The sequence below is a fragment of the Psammomys obesus genome, unplaced genomic scaffold (assembly GCF_907164565.1).
Source record: "Psammomys obesus unplaced genomic scaffold, mPsaObe1.curated_primary_1811, whole genome shotgun sequence".
NCBI classification, from domain to species: domain Eukaryota; kingdom Metazoa; phylum Chordata; class Mammalia; order Rodentia; family Muridae; genus Psammomys; species Psammomys obesus.
The window spans coordinates 4,340,809-4,359,048 of record NW_026593947.1 but is presented as its reverse complement, the minus strand read 5'-3'; the positions used below and the strand labels follow the sequence as shown (position 1 = coordinate 4,359,048).

The 18,240-nt window shown below is 49.2% G+C and overlaps 2 protein-coding genes across 3 annotated transcripts in view; both read right to left on the bottom strand.

The window, feature by feature from the left end:
• Nucleotides 1–678, bottom strand: part of Nup133 (nucleoporin 133) — a 52,225-nt gene extending 51,547 nt beyond the window's left edge. Inside the window, exon 1 of the mRNA XM_055617572.1 lies at nt 414–678. Within this exon, the coding sequence (XP_055473547.1) occupies nt 414–592 (179 nt within the window). The 5' untranslated portion in view covers nt 593–678. The remainder of the gene's footprint in view (nt 1–413) is intronic.
• Nucleotides 679–1,955: 1,277 nt separating this feature from the next.
• Abcb10 (ATP binding cassette subfamily B member 10) overlaps nt 1,956–18,240 on the bottom strand; it is a 28,435-nt gene continuing 12,150 nt past the window's right edge. The window contains exons 4-13 of one of the 2 annotated variants that reach the window (XM_055617571.1): nt 17,940–18,074; nt 16,801–16,947; nt 15,706–15,841; nt 12,872–12,967; nt 11,651–11,860; nt 9,614–9,693; nt 7,889–8,069; nt 6,035–6,078; nt 4,274–4,308; nt 1,956–4,153 (exon numbers count right to left, since the gene is read on the bottom strand). In XM_055617571.1, coding sequence (XP_055473546.1) covers nt 3,922–4,153; nt 4,274–4,308; nt 6,035–6,078; nt 7,889–8,069; nt 9,614–9,693; nt 11,651–11,860; nt 12,872–12,967; nt 15,706–15,841; nt 16,801–16,947; nt 17,940–18,074 — 1,296 coding nt within the window. In that variant the 3' untranslated portion in view covers nt 1,956–3,921. The remainder of the gene's footprint in view (nt 4,154–4,273; nt 4,309–6,034; nt 6,079–7,888; nt 8,070–9,613; nt 9,694–11,650; nt 11,861–12,871; nt 12,968–15,705; nt 15,842–16,800; nt 16,948–17,939; nt 18,075–18,240) is intronic. The other variant, XR_008721322.1, reaches the window with a different exon arrangement.

Sequence of the window (18,240 nt, the reverse complement as noted above, 5' to 3'; positions counted from 1 at the left end):
AGGCCATAATGAGTTACTAGGGTCAAATGTCGCAGCGTCGAGCCACAACTTCAAGCAAACGACTCCCTGAAACTGACCTGGTTTCCTTTCCTGCCTGTGTCAATATAATAAAGGAATCACTTTTGCTTTAATCTTTACAATAATCTAAAGTATGTTTCTACCTTACAGACATTGCTTTGATACTGCTCAAAAGGTGCTTTCACTCTTTTCTGCGGCGTGGAGACTGAGTGAATTCACGAATCCAATAAAAAGTTAGACAGAAGAAGTGAAAAACGAGGGCCACCCTTGAAAAGCGGCAATAAGACGCCAAGAGTGGCCACGGCTACTTTCCAACTCTGCGGCCGCTTATGCCGCTGCCCGTTCCATCTGGCCGCTTTGGCGCTGAGCCTGCTGGTCGCCGAACCCCCGCTTACCTAGAGCTCACCGAGCTGCGCCGGCCTACCGGCGAGAAGAGCACAGGCGAGCTAAGCGCGGACCCCAGAGACAGACCCCTCCTGCTCGCTCTAGGCGTGGACGCCGGCCCGATTCCGACAAGCGGACCCCGTCGGGTCCCTGGCCCCGGGGTCCGCGGGGAGGAGACAGCTGGAAACATGTCTGTAGGGAGCGTGGAGAGAGCTCCACTCGCGGGCGAGAAGCGTGAGCCTCGCGCGCCGGGAGCTTGAACACCAGAGGGGCGGGAAGGCGCCTGGAGATTACGTAAACACAGGGCGCAGAACGGGGAGAACAGAGAAGAGAAGGCGCGTAGCTATGACGACAAAGCCCGGCGCCGAGCTGCAGGGCGGGGTCGGAACCGGAAGCGCACGTGTTGGCGTCACATCCAGTACCGGGGCGCGAACCGTTTTGAGTCCTGCGCGCTTGGTTCCTGTGTGGCTTCGGTAAGCTGGTCTGCTGGAGCCTGTCGGCCTCCAGGGCCACCGGGACATATAGCTGGAGAAGTGCTCGGCTCCAGCACTCAGGCTGGAGCTGAACCTCCGCGGGGAGCGCGGACTGGTGAGGGTGGCCCCGTAGGGCGGAGCCGAGGACGTAGCGGTGCCGTGGACGCTGGTGTGTGGCCCGCGGTGTACGGCCCTGTTCCGCACGCACTCAGCATAGCTTTCCCCGCCGTAACTCAGATCGGCCGCAGGCTTGGCCTTCCTCCGATGTCCGGGCTTTCCTTCGGGCCCCAGCTCTTGCTTCCCAGTCGCAGCTTGCAGTTGTCTGCTGCCGGAGGCACGGAGAACTTTTCTCCCTTAGGTTGCCGTTGTCATGATATTGTAGTACTGAGAAACTCGCACAAGTGACAAAGCATTTCACAGCTTGCCTAAGCTCCTTCCCTCAGTGGGGAAATGGTATCTACGTATTGGTCTACCTCAAGGGATTGCCAGAGCATGAATGTGTAATGTGTACACATGCTGGAAACAAAGCAACCCCAAACACACTGCTAGCCACAGTACTTCAGCAGATTTCTTTTTACTGATTTTTACCTGCCTCACCCCTCCTAAACTAAGGCTTTATGAAGGCAGACACTGCTGAGCCTCCTCTCAAGGCTACAGCACCGTTCTCATGCTGGGGCAAAGAATAGTAGTGGAACTGGATGTTATTAATAAATAGCAAGTGAGGACATTAAGAGTGTCTGATGAGGAAAGGCATGGAGTTTGTCGCTACTCTGTATATGCCTTGTTAGTAAAGTTTTTGAGTTCCTATAGCAAACACTATTAAGAAACTGAATATGTGGTGGAGGGGCACACCTTTAATCAACCAGCACTAGAGAGGCAGAGGCAGGTGGATGTGTAAGTTCAAGGACAGCCTGGTCTACAGATTGAGTTCCAGGACAACCAGGGTTACATAGAGAAACCCTGTCTTGAAAAAAACAAAACAATCAAACTTTAAAAAGTTATTCCAGACAGAAGGACAGAAGTCAGCGCTTAGCATGTGTGGGGCCCTTGGTTCAACCTCAGCATCATAACAAACACAGGTTAAGTTCACTATAAATTTTAATCTGATATAAAATGTTAAAGACAAACATACTGAAATAAATTGTGATGACTCACAATTTTAAACACTTCCACGGAGCAAAGGGGATTCCCACTGACCTGATTTGCAGCGGTTTTCTGAGAACAGCCCTGCAAGGAGCTGAACAACCACATGGACAGGTAAAGATAATTGTCACAGACGTGCTACTTATTCACTCAGAGACCACTACACTCCCTCATGGAGCCAGTCTTACTAATTAGCCAGTTCCTGAGTGTAACGTAAACTGTGATACTGTGTGGTTTTCAGGAAGAGGTTTCTTCCAGAATGACCAGAGGCAAATGGACATGGCAGGTGTGTCCCATTTAACTCTCTCTAGCTATGCCACAGGCTCTACAAAACCAGCATTAAAAAAATAAAGTTTTTCTTGAGACAACATCCAATCAGTAGCACTGATACAAAAAAAAAAAAATGCAAATTCATTGGCTTCTGGCATTGTTGTAAGAACAGTGACTAAAACTATAAGCCTAGGACACTTCTCTCCTTTTATAGGGCATTGCCATGTGAAGGTTCCATTTCCTCCAGTAGGAGGACTTCCAAACTCTTCAAATGTCTTTGAAACAACGTCTCACGTCAGGGCTGGTTTCAAACTCTATGTAACGGTTTGGCTTCCCAAGTGCCAGGGTCAGGGGTGTGAGCATCATTCTCTTCCCCCCACCCCTTAGTTTTTGAAACCAGAACATTTATTTCATGACTGATTGTTGGAATCTTCAAGATGAACTGGATGCTCCAACAACTCCATTCTTGGGTTTATGTTGTTCCTTCACAGAATCCATGTCTAAATCTACAAGAAACAATTTTTAGGTGCCTCCTATCCCCAGCCACAGCAGTGTGCATTTCTTAGCCTAGGCACACAGTTACACTTTCTCTTGTGCTTGACAGGGTAGCCACACTTATCAGTGCAGGTGGACGTCTGGAGGTAGGCCTCAGAGCCACAGCGGCAGGACGACAGTGTGTCTTACTGCGACACTTTGCAAAGGACGGTGCTCCTTTCATCACCTTGCTTCTGCTACTATGGCCAAAGAGCCACCATACTCAAGGCTGAGAATTAAATTATTCAGAATCATCCTCATTAATAAAAATTTAAAATACAAAACTACAATATATGTGAACATTAAGTATTTTAAACAGGTTTCTTTTTTCAAAATACATGCTTCAGACAAATGTAAAATTCATTTTCATTCACCTTTGTTGATAATAACTGGTCATTCATACCTTGCTTCTCAAAAGAAGTCATAAAACAAGGAAGTGAATAAAAAAATAGCTCTCCAGTTTACAGACTAGGACTTCTTCCTTTGGCAAAATGTATCAGGCTCTCAGGTGCCCAAGTGCTGAAAAACACTGCACATTCTGACAGCTGCAGACTGTAGTGTTCCAAAACTCTGACACCTGAAGAAACATCAACAGACAAGGTGGACTTTCCCTCAGCGGCCCCAGGTAGGTGCCCTAGTGATTAGCAACCTGGCTAAAAGCAGCGAGGCGTTTAGTTTCTGGCTCCCTTTTAAAGTTGTTACCTGAGAACAACTTGACTCTGCAGCAGGCAGAGGAAGTGAGGTCTGTGCTGAGCTAACAGACAGTCGAAACCTGCAGTAACTCAGTGCATCAGACGTGGAAAGTTACAATCTTAAAACTGAAAGAAGGTCTGAGAGGACAGGTACATCTTAAAACAATATCACACATTCTTTGTGGAAACAGTATTTCAAGTAACTGAAGTGTGACTCAGGTTTCATACAGTCTCTAGGATCTGTTTTCTCTCTCAGACAACCCACCAGAAACTGCTGCTTCGGTTTTGTTTGTTTTTGGACAGGGTACTGCTGTGTACGTGATGAAGTTGGCACAGCCCTGCTTCAGCTTCCCAACAGCTGGGCTGCAGTCTGCGTCAGTGCCCACTCCAGAAACTGCTCTGCTTCCTTATACTGACATGAAACTTTGCTTGTTCATGAGTCTCCTATAAAGCCCATTGGGCTTCGAAAGCAGCTCTCCATGTGTCCCGTGTTCACTGATTCTTCCTTGGTCAAGGACAGCAACAAAATTGGCATTCTTGATGGTGGACAGGCGGTGGGCTATGATCAACACTGTTCGACCTTCCATCAGCCGGTCAAGTGCCTCCTGTACCAGGTGCTCATTTTCAGCATCCAGTGCACTGTAGCAGACAAGGTCACACACAGGAGGAAGCAGAGATGTCAGAGCTACGCACATCACTGAGACACCTGCCAGCACAGAGGCACTAACATGATCACACATGTCAGAGAGATACACTCACCTGGTTGCTTCATCAAGAAGAAGAATTTTGGGGTTCTGAAAAAGAAAAGTGATTTATTAGCAAATGCAGCTCTGGACAGTAAGAAGGAATGGTGAGATGGCTCAGCAGGTAAAGGCACTTACCACCAAGCCTGAAAATCTGAACTTGATTCCCAGATCTGACACCATTAGAAGGACAAATGACCCCCACAGATTGTTCACTGATCTTTGTGTACCCCTGACCCAAGGTAAATAAGATGTAAAAAGTCATTCAGAGCTAACTATTACAGTTTTAAAAGACAGAAGGAACAGATGGAGAAAGAGATGGCTTGGTGGTTAAGAACTGCTGCTCTTCAAAAACCCACAGGGCAGCTTCTGTAACTCCGGTCCCAGAGAAGCTGATGCCCTCTTCTGGCTTCCTTGGGCACCCAGCACAGGTGTGGTGCACAGACATACATGTAGGCAAAACATGTATACACATTAGGGAAAAACAAAAACAAAAACAAAGGTGGAAGGAATAGAGTTCTGTCCTGGGATGTGCTGTTGCTGCCTCTGGCAGTCAGACAGGAAGCGCTCAGGTAGGCACCAGGACAAAAGGCAGAGAGTGGCCTAGAGCTGATGAAGAGGATGAGAGGAAGAGGAGAGCTGCGAAGGGATGGCCTGTCACCATCCCATGAAGGAGGAGCCTGTCTCCAGTACCCCAAGGCCACAGAACTGTATGTGGATGGGAAGTTACTGACTCTTCATCCTCCTCCTCATCTTAATAAAGAGAGGCCACTCCTGCCATCTTCACGAGTGTGTGATGGAGGTGACGGCTCCAGCTGAAGCCGCGGCCACTGGAGTCACTAGATGCGATGGGACTTAAAGCGTTGTTGTCTGCATGTCAGTGTGGAGACAGAACCTGAGACGAGCGAGTGCGGTCTCCAGCTCTCCAAGTCCTCTTAACAGCTCAGTTAAAAATAGTGAAGTAATGCATAACACAGAAGAAGTAAAATTAAACCATCATAGACACTAAATTTGATTTTTTTTTTCCCTGAAGAATCTACCTGTAGGAAATAAAAGGTACCCGCCCCTAAATCAACCAAGACACAGACAGCATTAGTTCAGCATGAGGAAAAGGAGGCTCTCAACAGCACACACAAGTTCAGACATCACTGAGAGCAATGAGCAGATGTGGAGATGTATATTGACTGTCCAGAAAGGCAAAACTATACCAAGTGCCCCATGGCGTCCTAAGCAGGGCGGAGAGTTAAGGCTATGTAGGCAAATGTGAACATTCTAAAAGCTAAAGTACACTGAAGCAGGTATCCTACAGAACACGCCGCTTCCTCAGAGGCAGTTTCTAACTAAGGTTCTTGCTGCTCCTGGCTGGAGCCTGTCTGCCTGAGGTGTCTGATCTTCCCCTCAGCAGAACTGAGGAAAGGTTGGACGACTGCATACTGGCACCACTCTGACATTTTGCTAATAACCAGTCAGCTGAGTCTTCTAAGTACAAGGTCCATATGCGAAGTTTTTCCCTACTCTTGACACCCCTTTAACACTGGGCTCTTGAGAATTTCTCAAATATGGTAAATATTTGGACTATATAAGCTCTTGATAGAATTGCCAACTTTCCTTTTTACTGGACCAGCAGCCATATATAATACATTATCCATACATTCATATATACATACACACATGCATGCATCCGTGCATACGTACACACATTCATACAAACATACATTCATATACACACATATGCCCTCCTCAAAAAAATAAAAGTGGGAACTGTCAGCTCGCTCACCTTTAGCAGAGCTCTGGCTATTGCGATCCTCTGTTTCTGCCCACCTGAGAGAAACAAACAGAAAAGGCAAGCTTAACAAAAAGTCTTAGGAAATTTTCTAGTAAGACAAGCGACAATTTGAAGGAAACGTCTTTTATTTCTTTTTTTTTTTTTTAAACAGTAGAAATTTGTTTTGGGGGATTTGTGTGTGTATTTGTTTTGTTTTGTTTTTGGCTTTTCAAGATAGGGTTTCTCTGGGTAGCCCTGGCTGTTCTGAACTAGCTCTGTAGACCAGGCTGGCCTCAAACTCACAGAGATCCACCTGCATCTGTCTCCCCAGTACTGGGATTAAAGGAACGTGCCACTACACTTGGCAAAAATAACAGAAACAGCTTGTTGTTTTTAAACATACTGTTGAGAATGGAGAGATGGCTCAGCAGTGGAGCACTGGCTGCTATTCCAGAGGTCCTGAGTTCAATTCCCAGCACTCACATAGTGACTCATAACCATTTATGATGCGATCTGGTGCCCTCCCTGGCCTGCAGGAACCCATGCAGGCAGAATACTGTATAAGAAATAAATCTTTAAAAAAGTAAACACACTTAGTAAATTGCAAAATAAACAATTATTAATGCACAGCTAAAACATACTGAGGATTTCCTAACACGGGACATTTGCTAAGTGCAGCAGGCTTGTTAGTCTATAACAATCATTGAAGCAGACCCTATAACTGCTTTCGTCTTCACAGATTAAAAGTTGATGCCAGAGGTGGTGGTATATGGCTCTAATCCCAGCACTCTGGAGGCAGAGACAAGTGGATCTCTTATGAGTTCGAGGCCAGCCTGTGAGTTCCAAGACAACCAGAGCTACAGAGAAACACTGTCTTAAAAAAACCAAACCAAACAAACAAACAAAAAAAACAAACCCAAACCAACCAACCAACTAACCAAACAACAACAAATTAAAACAAACAGCACCCCTCCCCCGCCCGAAAAACAAAAAACAAAAAACAGGCACAACTAGGCACACACCTCTAGTCCCAGCACTCAGGAGGTAGGCAGGTGGACCTCTGCAAGGTGAAGGTAGCCTAGGCAGCACAGTGAGACCCTGTCTCAAAAATGAAACAACTAAACACAAAAAACCTGGGGCACAGCGTGAAATGTCTCACAGCTGGCAATGGGAAGAGCCTCGCATCCAGCCTTCACTCACGAATTCCCCACAACACATTGAGGGAACCTGAAACTCCCGGGGAGCAAAAAGAAGTAGTGACCCTCGGGGCACATGTCCTGCTCCACATCGGCACACAGCCTTCAGGCCTTCCCTTCCTGTGGCGTTCTGTCTCCTTGCCCCTAATTAAATTCCTTCTTTTTATAAAAGTTGCCTTGGTCATGGTGTCTCTTCACAGCACTAGAACAGTGACTACAACAGCTTTCTCCACAGGGTTTCTTTGGGATAATCTCCTTTTCCTTGGGCAGGTTCTTATCATCTGCCTCCCTGTCAAATCTTTTTTTTAATTAAATTTTTATTTTTTATATTAATTACAGTTTATTAACTTTGTAACCCAGCTGTAGCCCCCTCCATCAAATCTTTTAGTTCCCTATAGCTTCAGGGTGCCAAGCACATATTTCCTCAGACAGAAGCGAAGGCTTGCTGTCATTATGCAGTACTCAGCAGCAGTCCTGAGGAGGGTTCTGGGGAGGAAGTGAAGGGAACACACCCTTTCAGAAAAGATGAGGTAAATTCCCTAAGCCACAAAGAGAAAAACTTCATCAATAAATGACAGAGCACTGGGAACCACTTGGGAACTTCTGGGGGCGAGTGCTGCTGTCACACTGACAGGAGTGGGCCAATGAGAGAAACGTTTGTGCCACATACCAGACAGAAGGATGCCCTTCTCCCCAACCACAGTGTTGAAGCCCTGGGGGAAGCTCCGGATGAACTCAGCCGCATTGGCCACTTCTGCTGCCCTCTCCACCTGCTGGGCTGTGACCGAGGACAGGCCAGCCGCACCATAGGCGATGTTCTCTGCGATAGAGCAGGAAAACAGGATGGGCTCCTGCAATTGGAAATGCAGCACATGTGTCAGAAACTTCAGCCAACGCCCGGCAGGCACCATGGGCACCATGGAGCTGAAGACAGGCCTCAGGCGAGGGCTGCATACACTTCCCAGAACAGGACTGACTGGAGGTGCTGGCTTATGACCTCCCCGGCTGATTTTAGAAGTTCCAGTTTAGGGGCCAGCAAACGACTCAGGAGGTGTTTGCTTGTCAAGCCTGACAACCTGAGTTCAATGAGTTCAAGCCCCAGCACCTACAGCGCAAGGAGAGAAGCAACTGCCCTAAGTGGCCACCTGGCCTCCACATGCACACCATGCCCCCATAAATAATGCCATTGAAGAAGTGGTCCCAGTGTACCACCACCAAGACAGCCTCATCTGTTGTCTTCGCTGCACTGTGGGAAGGAGATGGCAAGATGGGGGCCCATAATCGCCAGCCCATGACAACCTTGTAAATCTCAGCTCCTCCCCTAGGGCTGGCAAAGCCTGGAAGACTCGAGTCTGCCTGCCTGCCTTCCATGTTGGTATAATATTCTTTTGGAATGTATACAGTTTACTCTTGTTCATTCAAATGCTGATTTCCCTACCCCACTATCTGGTTTTAATCCAGACACTGCATTGTGATGCTTATTCTAAGCATCACCTGTCGCAAGCTTGTGTAAACATGCCATCATTTGTTCTCTATATTGTCAATTAAAACAACCAGCCACAATGCTGAGCAATGGAGAGGATAGGGTGAAACATCCTGGTCCAGTGAAGGAAGAAGGACGAAGCAGGAGGAGAATCTGCAGGAGAGGTCTTGGAACCACGTGGAGAAATGAACCGGACCTAAGACATGACTAAAAGCAAGTATAATGGGTGAAATCTGAATGGTAGGAAACTATGCGGGCTTGGAGGTTTAAGATGGGTAACTGTTGCCCAGCATTGTGCTCTAGGTTAATTAGATAAATCCTAGTCTCTGTGTGGTGATTTGGGTATACAGCTGTTTAGGAATAGCCGATGCTTAACTAAAAGATAAATCAATAATAAATATTAATAACCATCAACACTTCCACCACAAACAAAGGCCCACATCCACTCATTGCACTCTGACACACAGCCAGACCCCGCAGCATCCTGCCAGAGCCCCGAGAAGCACACCAGTGTCTAGTCTCCTCTGCCCTCATGACACACACTGCAGAGGTCTGGTCAGGACCATGACCACACCATCCATCCAGCTACAGCAGGAGGAGTCCCCATCAGAGTGCAGAGGCAGGGGCAGGAGAGCGACCACAGGTGCACAACGGTAAGAGAAAGCATGCAGTGATACAGTTCTGTGGCACCATGCAAAGGAGCCACACTTGGGCCCCATGGCCATGGACCACGGGAACTGGGAACAAGACTAAGAGCTTCTGTGACTCCTTCCTCCAGACCCTCCACGCTGCAAAGAAACAGCAGTCTCAGACCTCAGAGAAAAGCCAGCGCATCCACTGGTGACGTGTTTTGAGTAGGGGTGGGTGGGTATGATCCATCTGGGAGAACCTGCCCATCCCCTATCTTCTTACCTGACTTACTGTCCCAATCTTGGATCTCAGCCAGATGGGGTTTAGCTGTCGGATATCATGGCCATCAAGGCTGACTGTTCCTGTTGGGAGAGGGCAGAGGTCACTGCAGGTCAAGGCTGATAACCAAGGTGAACTCTAAAAAGACCCACTGGGAGAATTCCAGATCCATTATCTGGAATTATCTCTTTCTGAGACAGGATATCATGTCGTCTATCATAGCCCAGGACAACCTTGCATGTGTGATCCTCCTTCCTCTACCTACCTGGGATTACCGGAGTGTGGCGCTATTTGACCCCTCCTAATGCCGTACCAGAAATCAAATCCAGATTTTTATGCACGCTGAACAGGCAGTAACCAGTTGATCCACACCCCCAACTCCCAGGCAGTTTTTAAAGACTAATTATACAGTGAGGGCTCGGAGTGCGGCTGGTGGTGAAGTACTCACCTAGCACACACGAGGGGCTGGGTTCCGCCCCAACCACTAAAACTCCAACTTCCCTAGTGTCCACATGGAACCTAAAAACAACTGGGCTGGGACTTTCAGAGCAAGAGGAGGTCTTCTGGAAGGCCTGAGGCCAGGCCTCCCCTAGTGCAGGGCAAGCTCAACCAGCCCACCTTTCCAAGTCTGGAGGTGTGGCAGCTGCGCTCCCTGGCAATGATGCTGTTCCGTGAACCTGATGCCTTACGCTGAGCCTTGATTCCGGAGGACTGTGTCGGACAGGAGCACACAGCATGCACTGCCTAGCGGTTCTGATGGAGGCCTCCTGACTCTAAAGTCTCCTGACCATGCCAGTGTCAGAAGACACATGAAGGCCTGGCCCAGGGCTGAAGGTCTACGAGGGTTCTGCAGGTTTAAACTGGCGCCTCTTTGGTGGCCCCATCCAATATTGTAGAACAGGACACATGCACATATATCCCAAGAATAAATGAGACAGCCTCACACTTGTTCTCTAAATCCAAAACTTAAAAATCATGTACTGATCATCTGCTCTAGGCAGGAAATGGGACAAAGATATAAAATAACATACTTTTGCTCTTAAAGAGGAGTATAATCCAAGTGAAAACATAGCCAGGCATGGTGGTGCACGCCTTTGATCCCAACCCTTGGGGAGAGAGATCCAGGCAGATCCCTATGAGTTACAAGCTAGCCAGGGCTATATAATAAGACCCTGTGTCAAAAGAAGAGGAAAGAGGAGGAGGAAGAAAAAAAAGAAAGGAAGGGGAAGAGGAAGAAAGAGAAAGAGGAAGAAAGGAGGAAGAAGAGCAGGAGAAGGAGGAAGAAGATGATGATCTGGGCTGGTGAGATTGCTCGTGAAGGAAAGGGACTGTCTAGATGTTAGGACCTGAATTCAGTCAAGTGCACAATAGATTAAAATCAAATGACAGATGCATGCCTGTAATGCCAGCTACTCAGAAAGCTGAGGCAGAAGGGCACAAGTTCAAAGTCAGCCCGCAAAATTTACTGGGAACATGTTTCAAAAGCAAAGGTAGGAAGAGGTTCGGGGGAAAGCCCTGCCAGCTCAGAACAACGCTGGCAGCCTCAGCACGCAGGAGTGGAGCCAGTCACCAGTTACTCTGTCTACAACAACCAAGGAAGCGGACATGCTAGTCCATGCTTGAAATCCCACCACTCAGGAGGCAGACGCAGGAGGATTGCCACAAGTTTGCGGTGAACTCATCGAAATGGTGAGTTCTAGGCCAACCAGAGCTCCAAAGAAGACCCTGTCTCAAAGAACCTAACCAAGCAACAGCCGAGGAACAGCCTGGAGGCAGAAGGCCTCGTGCAATCCTCACAGTGGCTACCTCTGCACATGGCAGAGCAGCGTGCCAGTGTGGGCTCGTGACACTCCACAGCACCCTCGGCCGCTGACCTGAAGGCATTCACCGGGGACTGCTGGACAGTCTGCTGGCCCTCTCCCACAGCAGGGACATGGCGGGTGTCGTGAGCGTGGGAGCCAGAGCTCTGCACTGAAAGGGCGGTCACTCCTGGGCACGGGTGGGGGCAGGTAACAGGGATGACTGTCACAGGTCACCTACCAGAGTCTGGGTCATACAAGCGCAGCAGCAGTGAGATCACGGTGGACTTTCCAGAACCACTGGGGCCCACCAGTGCCGTGACAGATCCAGAAGGGATGGAAAGACTGAAATCCCGGAACACGGACACCTCTGGGCGAGCAGGGTACGCAAAGTGCACATTTCTGAACTCCAGGGCACCCTGGAAGCTCTTCTCATCCAACACAGTCCCCTCTGAAACACAAGAGGGATTACAGAAAGCTAAAGCAATCGTGAGCTCCTGGCACGGCGTGGCTCCCTTGGCTGTGTGACATGGACACGGTCCTGTCCCAGAACGCTCCATCCTGGAGGGTGCTATGAGGAGCGGGCCCAGCTGCCAGCCTCTGGCATAGGATAATGACCTTACAAACTCGAGGGGTCGCCTCTTCTTAGGAGGACTTCCCAGGCATGCACAGTTGTGGAGTGTGAAGCTCCAGCCCTGGGAGTCCGGTTTCAACTCAGTAAGTCTCCTCAGGGCCGCTGCACACAGGCAGCTTCTGTGCAGAGGTCTTCATCCACCAAGTAAACATTCCGAGCGCAGTAATGGGGACACACGGCAGCCATGAGGATAAGGACTGTCAAAGGTTTACCTGGCCCCGGTGTGACCTCGGCTGGATACGGAATACACACCCGCCTAACCACTGCATTTCATGCCGTAGCTTTCATTCTGAGCAGCACCAAGCTCACTGCACGGCAAGCACCCGGCAACATGCAGCATCCCCGAGTGCTAAGTGTTGCTACTCACGGCCACCCTCCTCCCGTATCTCCTGCAGCTGCTCTAGGCCCGTGGCCTAAGGGAAACTGATGACAGAGAAGGAGATGGTCCTTGCCACCAAATACCAGCAAGAATGCCAAGAACTGGACAGCCTTTCAGCCACCCCTCCCCCAACCTCTTACAAATGTCAGACTCACTGAGGAAGATTCTAGAAGGCCATCTGGATGTGCTATTCACACTAGGCCTGCTCACTGCTCTCTGGCCCTGGTGGTAATGACTGGCTGCAGGTCATGAGCAGCACGCCATGTCATCAACCCCACATTTCCAGAACATACCCTGAACTGTCCCCACTACTGTCCCTGGGATCCTGACCTGCTCCCTGCCTGTGGCAGGAGCCACCTCCTGGCAGTCTCTGAGGAGGGTGGAATGCTGTTCTAACCCACAGCTAGCCTTATTAAACCCAGCAAGGCACAGCCCCACCTCAGACCCACCATTAAATGGCAGCCGTGGCTGTCTCTCCAACAGCTCCCAGAGCCGCCCACCGGCACCCAGGCCTTTCATCAGCTCGGAGTAGAATGAACTCAGACCTGAGGAAAAGAGAAGTCTACCATCAGCTGACAGGAAGGGCCACAGTCCCCCTCTCCTGCAGCCATCAGTGAAAGCTGCTACTCTGGCTAGAGCAACCGCTCCTCCCAGCCACCCTTCCCCTGGCTGCAGCTTCTCTTTTTCAGTGCTCACAGATTGCTCTCGGGGAAAAGGAAACTTGGAAGCAAGTGACCGAGCTGCTCACCAGTGCCAAGTCACATTACCGCAAGGAAACCTCCTCCTCAGACAGCACAGCAAGTGCAGCAAGGGCTACCCCAGGTGAACCGGAATTCTACAAGAGTCTACAAGGACTATTGGGCCAAGGAGACAGGAAAACCTTAAATGTGCATTAATAAGTGAAAGAAGCCAACCAGAAAAGGCTGCATGTTTGTGTGTGTGTGTGTTCTGTTTGTTTTTTTTGAGTTTCACTATGTAGCCTTGGCTGTCCTGGAACTCACTTTGTAGATCAGGCTGGCCTCAAACTTGTAGAGATCCACCTGCCTCTGCCTCCCGGGCGCTGGAAACAAAGGTGTGCACCGCCACTGCCTGGCAAGGCTGCATGCTTTATTGATTCCATGACACTTGAAAACTTCAAAACTGTGTGGATAGTAATAGAGGTCTGTGGATGCCAGGAGTGGGAGACAGAACAGGTAGAGGTGGAACCACCCAGGGCAACAACTGTTGCAGATATCTGACCCCACTGTGACCCCCAAAACTGCGAATGTAAAACCCCATTTCTTGTTTGGTGTGGTTGAGCCCTATCACACATCTCTAATCCAAGAACTTTCTGTTTATTGTAAACAGGTGATTATGGTCTGTTCAGCTAGCCCTAGCACACACCTTTAATCCAAGAGCTCTCTGTACACAGCATTTAATAACGTTAAACCTAAGTCAAAAGGCAGAGCAAGAACCAGCTGACAGGGATCGAAGAATAAGAGGGACTTTGAGTTGAGAGGCATTTAAGACAGCGTGGAGGAGAGAGCTTCAGCTCAAGCTCTGGCTCTAGCTTAGGCTTCAGCTCCCTGGCTTTTTGGGGCTTTGAACTAGCAAGCCTCCAGCCTTGGGTTTTTTGGCCATTTCCTCCTAGGCTGTCAGCTGAGCTAGTGAACCTTTTGGGTTTTCTTCCATCTGGACCTGAGCTGAGAAGGAAGGTCAGCTGGGTGCTGTCTCTGCCTCTCTTAGCTTGTAGGACTTCACTCCAGCGTCCAGCTCCTGAGTCCTTATTGGTAAAATAGTTGGGATTTTCATCATTATTTATAACAACAAACAACAGCAATTCCTTTGTGATATTATAATGGTGAATTTAGGATACTATACATTTGTCCAATTCACACAATGTGTGGTCACCAAGAGCTAACCCTAACGTTAACTTTGGCTGTTAACAACGGTCAATGTCGGCCACGCAACTGTGTAGCACTTGGACCACATGGTGACCACCCTAACTGTCTGAAACTGCCCAGGGGCATTCACTGTAAATGCAACAGTGTTGCTTTTAAAGAATTCTAACGCCTCGAAATTCCAGGTCAGCCTCCAGGACAGCAAAGACTATGCAGAGAGCTTGTCTTAAATACAGACAGACAGACAGACAGACAGATGATGGATGGATGGATGGATGGATGGATGGATGGACGGACGGATGAGTCCAAAGCTGAGTGTGGTGACCCTCACCTCCAGTACTCAGGAGACTGAGACAGGAGGACAGATTTCAAAGCCAGCCTGTGCTACATAATAAAACTATCAAAAAAAAAACCTCACTAGATATTTTTATTTATCAAAAATGTATGTGTAGTACAAATACTACTCTCAGCTTTTCCCAGAGAAGCCTGCCCTTGTAGTGAACAGCAGTGAACAGAGAAGAGACTCAGCCATGATGCTAAACTCAGTGAGCGATCAGCTGAGAGCTCAGCCCTCAACAGAGAGGGCTTTTAGGTCACCTCCACTAAGGCTCAGGAACATTTGCCAAAGAGTGGTCAAAAGATGTCAGAGCAAGAAGACAGGAGTAAGGGCTGTCAAATGCTATCTTCTAGGCACCACAAGCCACTGCAGTCATGACTCACAGGAAATGTAGGTACAGACACTTGGCCTGCAGAAGACTGGCCCTGCAATGATGAGAGAGGGGTCTCCAGGGTCCTACCCCCAAGGCTGGGAAGGGGGGGGGGTCACTGCCCTCAGCTAGAGTTACCCACTACTACCCAGTCATACCAACAGTCCAGGGAAGCTCAGTGTGACACAAAACACAACAAAAAATCATGAGCTCGAGGAGGAGATTTGTGGAGAAGAGGACTGATGGGGCTGGAAGGGAGAGAAGAGAGGGTGAGGAAGAGCCAGAATGTATTAGGTACATGGTACGAAACTGTCAAAGAACAAGACAGACATGACAAAAACTTCTCATTACTTCTGAGGAGCGAGAAGAAAGAGGGGCCCTGAGGATAGACAGTTTAAGGCTCTGGGCAACAAAATGTGAGAGGTGAAAGTCTCACCATCGGGTTCGGGGTCTCCATCACTCCTGCCACCCATCCTGCTCTCCCCTGGGAAGAGGCTGTGACAGGAGGCTGGGAAACACAGCTCCCAATGGTCCTGCACCGTGAAAGGACACGAGGGCCCCAAATTCCCCAACAGGGAGCCTGCTCACCCATTCACCTAACCTCAGCCTTGCTTCAGGGAATGGCACAGTACGTGTGCCTGCTTGGTGGGGCCCGTTTGGCAATGTGAACCCTCAAAGCCTGTTGGCATGCTATACCTCCGATGCTCAGTCCAACCCAGAAAGCGTACATGAGGAAGGAAGAAAGCTCGCCCACGGTCATGGAGGCGCTGCCCATCAGCAGGCCTCCCTTGTACAGGACAGACAGCACAATCAGGTTTCCCGAGAGCCCTGTCTACAGGAGAAAGAAAACAGAGAGGTCAGTGGGACCAGAGGCCTCTCAGGACACAAAGGCATAAACTAGGCCTCTGGCTCCCTTTTAATACATAAGATTTCTCATGAAAAAACTTCGAAATATTTGGCACAGTGAAAAAAATACTTGCCTCCCCACAAAACCTTAGAGGCCATCATCGCCCCTAGGGCTGCTCCCCCAATCCACTCAGACTATTAAAGAACATGGTGACCCCGAGCCTCCCTAGTCTGCCCACGACCCTGAGGAGACGTCCTCCACATGGAGCTGCAGCCTTGCTGCCTGAGCTGCCCGAGCTCCGCTCCCGTGTGTGTGTGGGGGGGAGGGAGCCTGCAGGTCCCTGGTGAGACCTCTGCACTGCTGCTTTGAAATCCACTAAACAGCCTTCGAGGTTCTTCCCAGTCTAGACAGAAATATTTCAATTTTCTTTTTATTTGTTTTTGTTTGTTTGTTTGTTTGTCCATGTTTGACAGTCTCACTGTTTAGTCCTGGCTACCCCAGAACTCACTGCGTAGACCAGGCTTCTGGGTATGTTTGGCACACACAGTGGTTTTCTATCCAGGGCTTCTGGGTACTTTATGACCAGTTTCTTACACTTTCTTCTAGAAAGTATATATAAGCTCTAACAGGGCTAGCCCAGTGAGGCTAACCTGAAGGACCCAGAGGCCTGCGTGTACATTTGTTGTGGGCCAGCCCTAAGGTGCACAGAGCACAGCCACTCGGTGTCAGTGGCTCTCAGTGCTCCTGGCCACACACTGGGGACAAGCACCTGAGCTCACACACATGACTTGTCTCTGGTTCTACTTTCTTGTTTTTTTCTTCTTCCATAAAAACAGCTTGAAGTCCACGTCATTCTTAGGGCTGAAGTAACATCATCTCTACTATGTCAAGAGTCACAGAATGAAAATCTCTTGTGATTTCACTGTCCGAAATGATCTACTCACTGCTCCAAAGAAGCCAGCTCGAGCGAAGGCCTCCTTCCGTGCCAGCTGCAGCAACTGGTCCACGTGGCCACTGTACTTATTCACCTCCGTCACCTCCTTCCCAAAAGCTCGGATGGTTCTTATGTTTCCAATTCGCTCCTCAGCTAACTGTAAGGATTCGAACACAGGACATGGTGAGCGCTGGGAAGATGGCTTAGCAATTACAAACACTTGTTGCTCTGGCAGAGGATCTAGGTTTGGTTCCCAGCATCCACGTGGGCTCACAACCATCTGTAACTCCAGTTCTAGCGGATCCAATGCCTTCTTTCCCCCATAGGGACCAAGCCCACATGCAGGGCACAGACATACATGCAGGCAAAACACTCACACACAACAACACACACACACACAGAGCAAAGGGAGGAGTGTCCAATCGCAACTGACAGCAAAATGAAAATGTGGGTCTTATTCAGTGCTGCCAATGGACGGCTATGTGGGAAGCACAGCCAGGGACATCTCAGAGCAGCTTCGGGGACCCAATGCCCTCTTCCGGCCTCTGTGGGCAACTGCATATTTGTATACACCCCCTCATCCGTATACATGTAATGTAAAATCTCTTTTAGAAGAAGACACTGCCTCAGCCTGCTTTACTGGCTGAGTGAAGGACCCGGTGCCAGCTTTTCCCAAAGCACATCAGCTTTCAATTGATTTTCTTTTTGTCTTGTTAAAAATAATAATAATAATAATAAGGTTTAGGCTAAGTCTCAAATTCATGATTATCCTGCCTCAGGCTCCAAATGCTGGGCGTACAGGCGTACCCCACCACACCCGGTCATATTAGCTTTTTATCTTACCAGGAGCAGTGATAGAGAACAGTGAGAAACTGATACAAACCAGGTGTGGGGCTCACAACTGTAACACTAGAACTTGGGGGCTGAGGCCCATGCAGCGAGTTGCAGGCTGGCCGCACTCGGGGTGAGTGGCTGGCCAGGGGCGGAGCACTCCGCCGCTGCGCTTGGGTCGGCACTGGGAGAGAGGGAAGACATGTTTCTTCCCCTGGTTCCCAGCCGGCGCCGGGCAGGAACACAGCTTGCACATCGTGCACTCTGCCTGTGGCCCCGGCCTCACACCCAGGTAACACACACACGGGAGGTCAATACCTGTGTGGCTTGTGCCAGAGAGTCCTGTGTGGCTTTTGACAGTTTTCGTAGATATCGCCCGTAAATCACGGCGAGGACAGAGATCGGAGGCACCACGCCCAGAACAAAGGTGGCCAGACTGGGTGACACAAAAAACTGTGAAGAACAAAAGTCAAGAGCATCTGCTCCTTGAAGTGGCAAGGCACCCTGAGCCTACAGTGCGCAGCCGGAAAACATTGTCTCCAAGCCACGCCTCTTATCTGGGTTAGAATTTTCTGGCTCTTTGATCCTTACAAAAACCACCATCAAAGCCAGGCATGGT